General features: G+C 35.2%; 1 protein-coding gene across 1 annotated transcript; it reads left to right on the top strand.

Annotated features, from left to right (window-relative positions):
* The first annotated feature begins 8,644 nt into the window (after positions 1 to 8,644).
* LOC107763070 (large ribosomal subunit protein P1-like) lies at positions 8,645 to 9,162 on the top strand. Its single transcript, XM_016581491.2, has one exon. It carries the CDS (start codon positions 8,684 to 8,686, stop codon positions 9,014 to 9,016), a length of 333 nt encoding a protein of 110 aa, XP_016436977.1. The 5' UTR covers positions 8,645 to 8,683; the 3' UTR covers positions 9,017 to 9,162.
* Positions 9,163 to 10,683: the final 1,521 nt, after the last annotated feature.

Here is a 10,683-nt window from a genome sequence, read left to right as displayed (position 1 = left end):
ATGTCGTGATTGCACCTAGTCTCTAAGACTAGGTAAGCCTAACACTTACTGAATCAAATGACATAATTTAACCAAAACAACCATTAAACAAAAACCATATATTTATATATAAAACCAACAATCCCTACATGATACAATATCCCAAAACCGGTAGTACAAGTCAAAAGATCTACTGAGTTCACTTGAAAATTTTTAAGTACAACTGTTCCAAAATAGAAATAAATAGTACAAGAAAAATTTCAGAAGGTGACTCCGAGGCTTGCGAACGCGACGACAGGTATACCTTGAGTCTCCACAGCAATACCCGATCAACTAGCTAACGATCAACAAACTATAAAGTACCTGGATCTGCACAAAAATATGCAGAAAGTGTAGCATGAGTACACTACGGCGGTACCCAGTAAGTATCAAGAATAACTTCGGTGGAGTAGTGACGAGGAATAGTCAAGACACCTACTAGACATAATAACCTATATAAGTATAAATATGAAACTAGCAGGGGACAATATCAATATAAAGCTAAGCATGGTAAAACGACAACAATACTTGCAATAGAAAACTAGAAGCAACAATTAGAAACAAGGAACAAACAGGTAATAACACCTTAGAGTAAGCTAAATACAGACAAAGTCCGGTGAAACCAAGTAAGGGAAAACATGTAGCAACCGAATAAACAATCGCATTCACACAAGATTTATAAAAGAACTTTTCCGAGGTACCACACCTCATCACCACAATTCGCGGGTCCCAAGTCACGAACCCTAATTACTTGGCATCTTGTACCCACATTAATAATCATAATTGCACGGACAACTCACGTGTTATACGGACAACTCATGTGTCAATACTATTAGTAATTTATATCTGCACGGACAACTCACGTGCTAAAGGAGTGACAATACTTCATATCCGCACGGACAACTCACGTGCCAACAATAACTATAACTCATAACCGTACAGACAACTCACGTGCCAATAGTACAACTCTCACACAAAAGGCAAGTAAACGAGAATAAGTGTAAATGATCCATGAACATCAGGATTCATCTTTTAAACCGATATGAATGATTAATTACGTGTATGCTTGTCCAAGTGTTCTATCACAACTCGAGTCAACAAGTATGAACAGAGACAACGAATGACACATAGGAAACAACACAACAAAACGTAAAATGCATTACTCACACAAGGTAGTCACACCACTACACAAGTATCATCATAACAATTCCCCCAGGCCATCATAAGTCATCATAAATCATCCCCGACATAGCCCCCTTGTCTCGTCACATGCACAACAATAAAGTAAATTCCCGCCTTGTTTCGCCACATGCGCATAATAATATTCCTGCCTTGTCTCGCCACATGCGCAAACCCACATATATATAGCCTGCCTTGTCACGCCGCATTTGAAAATATTAATAATAACAATAGCACAGACAACTCACGTGCGAACACCCCGACAATCCTCTCAATAATATCACGTGTGCCAAAAATATAATAACACAATACAAAAACCCGCATCACATAGGCCCATATACCACAACATTTAAAATAATTTCAATACCACATCCACACATAGCCCTCGGTTCAAAAACACTGAGTACAACAACAATAACAATAACACGAGCGTATGGCAAGTAAATCAACACAAGAATTTCAAACACAAAGAAACGGAAGAATGAGTTCAATGAAAGACATGACAAGTAATAATGGTTTCAAATAAGAATAACTCAACACTGAGAGAGATAATGTGTAATAATGATATCAAATAAGAATAACTCAATAATGAGAGAGATAATGTGTAATAACGATATCAAATAGGAATAACTCAACAATGAGAGAGATAACATGTAACAATGACTTCAAATAAGAATGAGTCAACGATAAGAGAGATAACATATAACAATGATTCCAATTAAAAACAACTCGACAATACGAGAGATAACATGTAACAATGACTTCAAATAAGAACAACTCAACAATAAGAGAGATAACATGTAACAATGATTTCAAATAAGAATAAGTCAACAAGGGAAGAGATAACAATAACTTCAATTAAGATGATCAACTACGGAAGAGATAACATGGCCATAAACGAGGTAACAACTTCAATTAAGGCATAAAAGAGTATATTTGACAATAAAGGGTAGAACATGAACAAATCAAATTAAATTAAGACATGTAAGGGTAAATTTAGCAATGGATGATTTAACATGATAAGACAACTTCATTTTAATATACATAAGAACCTACGAGCCTAAACAGTCAAATTTTCATATATAAGTCGTGTACACACTCGCCACCCCGGGTACACTCTTTCACGTAGTTCAATTGGTACAAATAAATCAATCCCTACGAGGTAGTTCCTCCGCACAACGTTAGGCAAGATACTTACTTCAAAAGCCCTTAATCCTCTAAAATAACTTTTCCTTTACAATTCGCCTCCGCTCGGTTCAAATCAAATTAAAATCGACTCAATAACATCAAGTAATGCAAGAGAAATCAATTTCAATAATTAAAGCTATGATCTTTACACAGTTCCTCAAAAGTCAACAAAAGTCAACTCGGAACCTGTCCGGTCAAAACCCGGGTATAATGGTAGATTTCGACTACCCGTAACCCCACGAGTTCATATATGTAATTAGTTTTAAAATCCGAGTCCAAATCGACTCTCAAAACTTAAATTCTTACTTTTCAAAAACTTGACAAAGTTTCACAAACTTTCACTTTGATTCTCACGGGGCTCCAAACCAAATATCAACACAAGTCTAAAATTATAACATAAACTCGCTCGTGCAATCAAATCATCAAAATAACACCCGAAACCACGAATCGGACCTCAAAATACATGAATTCAACATGAAACTCAAGTACTTCTAAAAACACAACCGCGCGTCCGATTCCTACCAAATCAACTCGAAATGACGCTAAACTTTTTGAACAAATTTCAAATGACAAAACAGACTTATTTCAAGTTACGAAACAGAAATCCAAGCACGATAGCTATGAAGTCAACCTACGGTCAAACTTATCAAAATTCTAAACCTTTAAATTGTCAACTTTCGACAAAATAACACAAATCAACCTATGAACCTCCGAACTCGATTCCGGACGTATGCCCAAGTCCAAAAATATGATACGAACCTATCGGAGCCATTAAAATACCGCTACGGGATCGTTTTCACAAAAGTCAAACATCGGTCAACATTTTCAAATTAAGCTTCTAAAGTGAGAACCACTCATCCAAATTCATTCCGAATCATCCGAAAATTAAATTCGAGCATGCACGCAAGTCATAATATACAATATGAAGCTACTCAAGACCTTGAACCACTGAACGGATCGCTAGAGCTCAAAACGACAATTCGGGTCGTTACATAATGAGAGCTTTACCTCCAATTGTAAGGAATCTGCCTTGCCAACCATTTGCCTCGTTCATAATCTTCTTAGTAATATCAGAGATAAGACAAATTTTCTTCCTTCCTGAGTAAATGGGACATCCAAGGTGTGTGAAAGAGAATGAGGAGTGTTTGAATCCTGTCCATCTCCTAATCATGCTCCTGGAAAGTCTGCATGTATTATCGTGGGTCACGAAGAAGCTTTTCTCCTTATTGATTTCCTGTCCAGATGCCTTCTGGTATTTATTGAGTTAATCATAATCATCTTGGTGGACTTTTTGTGCCCAGAACAGAAAAGGACCAGATCATAATGATTTATCTGGGGGCCTCTATTCTTCACGGAGAAGCCAATAAAGCTATCATTTTGATGAAGTTGATTGAGAGCCCTTGTGAGAACTTCTACAGCAATAATAAAGAGTGTAGGAGATAAAGAATCTCCTTGTTTGAGACTTCTGGTGGAATTAAAAATCCAAATCTTGTTCCGTTAATGGTAACATAGTACCAATTATTGGAGACAAGTAGATTAATAGTTTCAATAATACCTTCAACAAATCCCATCTTTCTCATGGCAGAAATAAGGAATGTCCATGACATCTTGTCATAGGCTTTGGTCATGTCAAGTTTGATGAATGCATTGCCTTCTTTTTTATGAATTCTGATGCCATGGACTATTTCTTGAGTGAGGAGGATATATTCAGTAATCAATCTACCCTTAACAAAGCCAAACTGGTTGTTTGATATAAGTTTTGAAAGTAGGGGGTTCATCCTCATAGCTAAAATTTTGGATATGTTGTTAGTCATAAAATTCTACTCAGCAGGTACTTTTTTAGTAGACACATTTCAAGAAGCCTCTCGAAAGACATGTCCCCTTCCTCTTCCCACTTTTAATTTCCCGTAAGTTGCTGAAAGTTTCTCGCACAAAGAACTCTCTCAACCATTTCTGAACTTTCAAGATTCTTAAAACCGTACCCCTCTTTCTATCCTCATAAATCCTTTCTAGAGCTTAAAATTTATATTCACGATTTTCGTGAAATGATATTTATTTTATTTTTATTTTATAATTCAAGCACATTATTATTTATGTGATTTTTAAAAAAATTTATACTTATTAGCATCGGATACGCACGTAACGCGCGTATCCTAAGTATCCTAAGAGTATAGTTATTTAAAAGCATAAAGGCTCTTAGCGAAATATCGTTCGTCTTTTTTACCCTTTAAAAATATATTTTACATTAGACGAAATAGTCATTTAACTATATCTCTAATATTTAGTTGTAGTCATTTACTTATTCTCCTAATATAAAGACTCTATTCATAGAAATATTAAGGGTGTCTATATTCTTTATTCCCCATGTGAATTATTATTATATCTTCTGTTCATGGTTCTCAGAAAAATACATATTTGATAAAATTTATCCGACAGGCATATCATTTTTATGACATTTTGAGAAAATCTTATTAACGTAATTCTTATGCATTTCATGCATTTATACATGTACATTGACCCATGACTAGATGGCGTTATATGGGATATGGAAAAAGGTTATGGCATTATATACGCACCACCACTTGATCAGCTGGTATACGTTGATGATTTGCCCACAGTGGCCGAATGATATGATGAGATGCCCTCATAAGCTTGATGATGTTATGAACTCATATACCTTTGCATGGTATGACATTTATACGCATATGCATGACATTATAAAAATGAAATGATTCACAGAGCTATGGATACGTACATGTCGAGTCTTTTACTCCATGTTTCTCTCATGTCTATTATTTACTGATTTTCATTCCTTACATACTCGGTACATTATGTGTACTGACGTCCCTTTTGCCTGGGAACGCTGCGTTTCATACCCCCACATCTCGATAGATAGGTCGAGAGTCCTCCAAGTAGGCGATCAGCTCAGCAGAAGATATTGGTGCACTCTATTTGCTCCGGAGTTGCTTGTTTGGTCAGTATGATTTAGATGTGTATGGTTTGGTATGGCGGGGCTTTGTTCTGAACTTTATAACAATTATGTGCTCTTAGAGGCTTGTAGACAAATGTCGTGTACGTGAAAGAGTGTACGGCCTTGTCGGCCTATGTTTTGAATTTATAAATGATCATGTTGGCCTATTAGGCCCGTATGTCACGTGTATATGATGAAGTAATAAGAAAGATACATTACGTTGATGCTCAGTTGAGTAAGGTACCGGGTGCCCGTCGCGGCTCATCCGTTTGGGTCGTGACAAAAGTGGTATCAGAGCAGTTCTGTTCTAGGGAGTCTACAAGCCATGTCTAGTAGAGTCTTGTTTATGGGTGTGTTGTGCACCACACTTATAAGCAGAAGGCTACATGGCATTTAGGACTGTCACTCTTTCTTCTTACTCTAGATCGTGTCATAGAGCTCAATTGTAAGAACTCAATTTCCTAACTCTATCTTGTTCATAATACGACGATGCCTACATCCAGAAAGATGGTTGGTAAGAGATATAGCTGTGGAAGAGTTGAGTCAGAGGAACTCAATTTTTGCATCATGCTTATTATGGATAAATATGAGGTATTCAGCAAATCATGTGTATACTAAGATGTGTAAGCTTCTTTATAAGGATCCCTAAGCCAAGAATGCCAATCCACTCTTACGGTAAAAAGGAATAAGGAGGGAGACACAAGTTTCAGCAAGTAAAAGAAGCAAGGTGAAGAAGGGTACGAGGCACCCAGTTAATGAAGATTATCAGTATTACAGTTCCGGCAGAAAAATATAAGCATTGTGAGTTACCCTCAACAGTAACAGAGGTATGTATAATTGGCCACACCCATCTCAGTTATACCTTATTGGGGGCTAACAGGTGTAGATTAAGAAAAGGACCGGATATCAGAATCCGGTTGGGGCTAGAGTAACCCAAAATGGTGAATTGATTGTTTGCGTTAGTTGACATTTCCGAAAGATAGTGCAAATGTGCTAACAATTCTCCTTGTGAGACACCCAAATGGTGCACTCTAAAATAGTATAGCTAGATATGAGTGCTACAAAGATAGGCACGGGAAGCTTGGAAAGGATAAATATTATCTTAGTATGGCTCACGTCCCTAGTAGAGAGATAATTCTAGGCAACCCGAAGAGCCAGTGAATGGAGCAAGGGGGAGCTAAAAGCAAAAGAATATCATGTTAAAGTTTTCAAAATAAAGTGATAGATAGAAATGTTAGCAGGAAATAAGAAGAGAGCTAATGAAGCATTAAGAGTAAGATATGATACATGGATAACAACGGTAGATCAAAAGATGACAGTATTGCTGAGTCTATACTCAAGTGAAGGAAAATACGAGAGGTGACAAGCCTTGAGACAACAAAAGAGTATAGGCTATAAAGTCATATCCTCATTTTGAGAAATAAGTTTGTGACTCCAACGCGACTACCAAAAGAAAAAGTTAGACCCCAGAGTAATAAGAAATCAGTATGGGCAGATGAACAAGATAAACTAAACATGAATTAGGGACTGAGTAATAGTCGGCATCATGAGAATTTCAGATTTGCGTTCTGGCGATAATAGAATGGATAACAAAAGAATACTCTTTAAAGGTCATTTAGGAAGTTGAATTAATAATTAATCATACTATATTATAAGTGGGAAACCCCTAAGTCAAAGTTGAATTACTAAAATGTCCATAAAAAAATAGTGAACTTTATATACCCTTAGTAAATAAATAAATAATTTCTTATTGTAGTTAAACTATTGGATAAAAAGGTAAAAATATTTCATCATAAATATCCTTTATCATGGCAATGGTAATTAATGATTCATTCAAAATATGTACAAAGTTTGAGAATGTATCTGTTAAGAATTTACAGTTGGAGATTACGAAATATTAATGTGGCAATTAATAGTTTCATTTCATTTTAAACACAAGAATTTGGCATTAACATTCTGAAATTCTTCCTTTTGCTGGTTTGGATTTTTTTTTGCACTTAGATTGATGTGCTCCAAAGTCAAATAAGCACTTTGCCATCTTTTATGAAAAGCAAAATCTATGGTACTAACATGTTTTCTCTTCACGCAATTTGGGAGTTTGACTTAGGTGAGTTAAAGTCAAATGCTGTTATTTTATTTCATATTTGCCTTCTCTTCAGTGTTGTATGTGCATTTGGGGAATTTATCAAATGATAGCTTGGCCAATTTAAATTTTTCTATTTTATTTCATATTTGCCTTCTCTTCAGTGTTGTATGTGCATTTGGGGAATTTATCAAATGATAGCTTGGCCAATTTAAATTTTTCTATTTAGCTATCTTCGTCATGTCGGCTCTTCTCTTCATCTTTGGCATTCACAATTAATTTTACCTTTGAGAAATAACTTAAAACTCTAAAACTTTTTGTAGGATAACAAGTATTCTCAGTGATTCTTCAAAATTCATAGGTCTTACGCAGTTATTTCTCGACATTATTAGATGAGTATCTATCAAAACTAGAGCAACTAAAACACGCTCTTGAAAAAGATGTTCATGGCCTATCTTTTATTCATCTTGGTAGAGCTTAAGAAATCTAGCAGACCATTAGCTTTTTAGTGCAAATAATCTTTATATATCACTGAAAATATTGTGTAAACATGTTTCATCATTTTACTTTCTCATTCAAATATTCAGTGTACTTTATATTAAAAGAGCACATAAATTAGGAGTGAAGGTGGTCTCCATCAAGATATTTGGGAAGAAAGAAGATGAACAATTTTCCTAGCAATAGTTGGTTGGTCGTTTTTTTTATTTTTATTTAAGATCAATTAGATTTCAACAGAGATAATCATGAGGAGCATCGTTTATAAGAAATTATTAAATTAGATATAACCAATAACATTTATGTACTTAATAAAATAATAAAAATATAACTACAAATAATATTTTGTATACTATAAGTTATGTTTTTAACTCAAAATGTTTTGAAACTTGTATGCAATTAATAGTTATTATATTATTTTTTTGGTGACAAGCTACATAATGATTAGACGTGCAATCCAAGTATCCAAAAACTAGTTTCTAAAAAATAGGTAAAATTTCGATCCTGCTTCAATTCCTTTTAATTTTAGGACTCTTTGCCTAAATAAGACTTTGAAGTCCATTAATAATATTTGACACGACCGACGTTTTTTTCTTAAAATTCCTATCAAGTTGGGACTCCTGCTCATGTTAGGAATAAACCTATTTCTCGTACTTATATAAATACCCCCACAAAATTGTTTTCACAACCTCAAAATTCCTACTACTCTATTAGGGTTTCTGCAATATTATTCTAGAGATACAGAAAAGATGTCTTCCACCGGTGAACTTACTTGTACTTACGCTTGTTTGATCCTACATGATGATGGCATTCCTATTAATGCCGAGAAAATTGGTACACTCATAAAAGCAGCAAATTTGAAGGTGGAATCATACTGGCCGAGCCTTTTTGCAAAACTTTGTCAGAAGATGAACGTGGACGAACTTGTCATGAACGTCGGCGTCGGCGTCGGCGGAACCGCGGCTTCTACCGCCTCTGCTCCCGCTCACGATGCCGCCGCTGCACCTTCCGCCAATGACAAGAAGAAGGAAGAAGTAAAAGAAGAGAGTGATGATGAGCTCATGTTCAGCTTGTTTGACTGAGCGATCCTCAACTTGTAGGCTCTTTAGTATATAGAGAATTATTGCTGGATTATTTTAAGTTTTTAATATTGGGGCTACTTTATTATTATTTAAAATAAAAATAGTCCATTAATCATAGAACTTGTAATCAATTCCTTCTCGGTGAGTTTCTGTCTGATTTGGTTTCCAAGTAATTGGCTCACAAGAAAACATTATCAGAAAATTGAACTAAGGAGACCTAACTTATACGCAAGAATTCTGACTATTATATAGTTGCTGCGATTTATTAATTTCTATTTTAGAGATAAAGAGGCAAGGATTTAGGGTTTCTTGAATCAATTTATTAAACAATTATTAAATATCACTAATATATTTGAAGTTGTGGTTTGTTTTTAGTTCTACATCTAGACAAAAAGGTCGAGGATTCAGAGCTGATCATAAAGCGCAGCCTTTTCTTCTGTCTATGTGCATGTGTAATATCTGTTTATTTTGAGTGATATAGAACGATCCCAGAATTGCTTTATTAGACTTGGCGATGCTCCCCGTTCAGAATCAACTCTTGCTTGAATAGTGCAATAATAACCCATTGCAATTACTTTCCTTAATTTTTTATTTTTTTGGTAAAAAAATATAAATAATACCATTAACTCACAAAACCATACACCTAAAGAGCACCCATCTTCCACATTCAGGAAGAGCAGGCCTCCGACAAATCAAGTAACATCTAATTACAACGTATTATGTGTATTAAACTAAGGAAACTTTTGGCTTTCCTAGAGTTCTTAAATCTTTCTATTCTATCTATAATCTCTCTTTTAATTTGCACCAACGCTATCTTAGTATTTATGGTTGTTCCCCTAAAAATCTTCCGGTTCCTTCCTCTCCATACATGGTATATTATCGCTCCTCAAATTGCTGCTATTAGTTCCTTTTGAAACTGTTTCCACTGTCTCCTCTTAATACCTTCAAGTACAGTATGAACTTTTCCTTTCCTTATAGTGATCCCCGTTGGTTCCCCAAGTACACGCAAGTATACGTGGCCGTCAATTAATAAAGTGATTCGAAAGTCGGATGTCGAACCCACAAAGTCTTAGATTAACCGTTAACTAAGCAAACTGAAATCAATTTACTGTCCAAGATGATCAAAAGTTTAACTTTTCTATTGCAACTGCTATTGCGAAATTCAAACACGTAACCAAGGGAGATATAGATTCCAGGGTTGTGGTCGGTTTATCAATCCTATTGAGTTCGTAATTACACATGTTAATCCAAATTATCTATGATTGCTAGTTGACTGGATCGTTTAATATAAATAGCATGTTCCCACAATAGTATCCGTCTATCCATAATATATCAACCCTATATTCCTATGGTCTTGAATTTATCATGAACAGATATAATATGGTATTCAACTAAACAAGACTAATAGGTATATTCCTATCCTAACCGCAAAATCTTTCCCCGAACTACGGGTTCAGAAACAAGCTCTCTCTAATTCTACTCTAATCTAAACACGGCTTTTTCAAGCATAGCATAGATAGTAAATAGAAATCAACTGATGGCCAAACAATTAAGCAATTATGCACAGAATTAGAGAAACCACCAAAGATGATAACTCGAATTAACGGTAATATAATTAATAAACTTCAATATTTATGACAACCACAATCCTAGAACGTGAAGTTTAG

This window comes from Nicotiana tabacum, chromosome 4 (assembly GCF_000715075.1).
Source record: "Nicotiana tabacum cultivar K326 chromosome 4, ASM71507v2, whole genome shotgun sequence".
Classification (NCBI taxonomy): Eukaryota; Viridiplantae; Streptophyta; class Magnoliopsida; order Solanales; family Solanaceae; genus Nicotiana; species Nicotiana tabacum.
The sequence above is the reverse complement of the archived record's forward strand: the minus strand, read 5'-3'. Positions and strand labels throughout refer to the sequence as shown.

Excerpts from the sequence above, each read along its gene's own strand:
- LOC107763070 (XM_016581491.2), top strand. The coding sequence starts at position 8,684 with ATGTCTTCCACCGGTGAACTTACTTGTACTTACGCTTGTTTGATCCTA.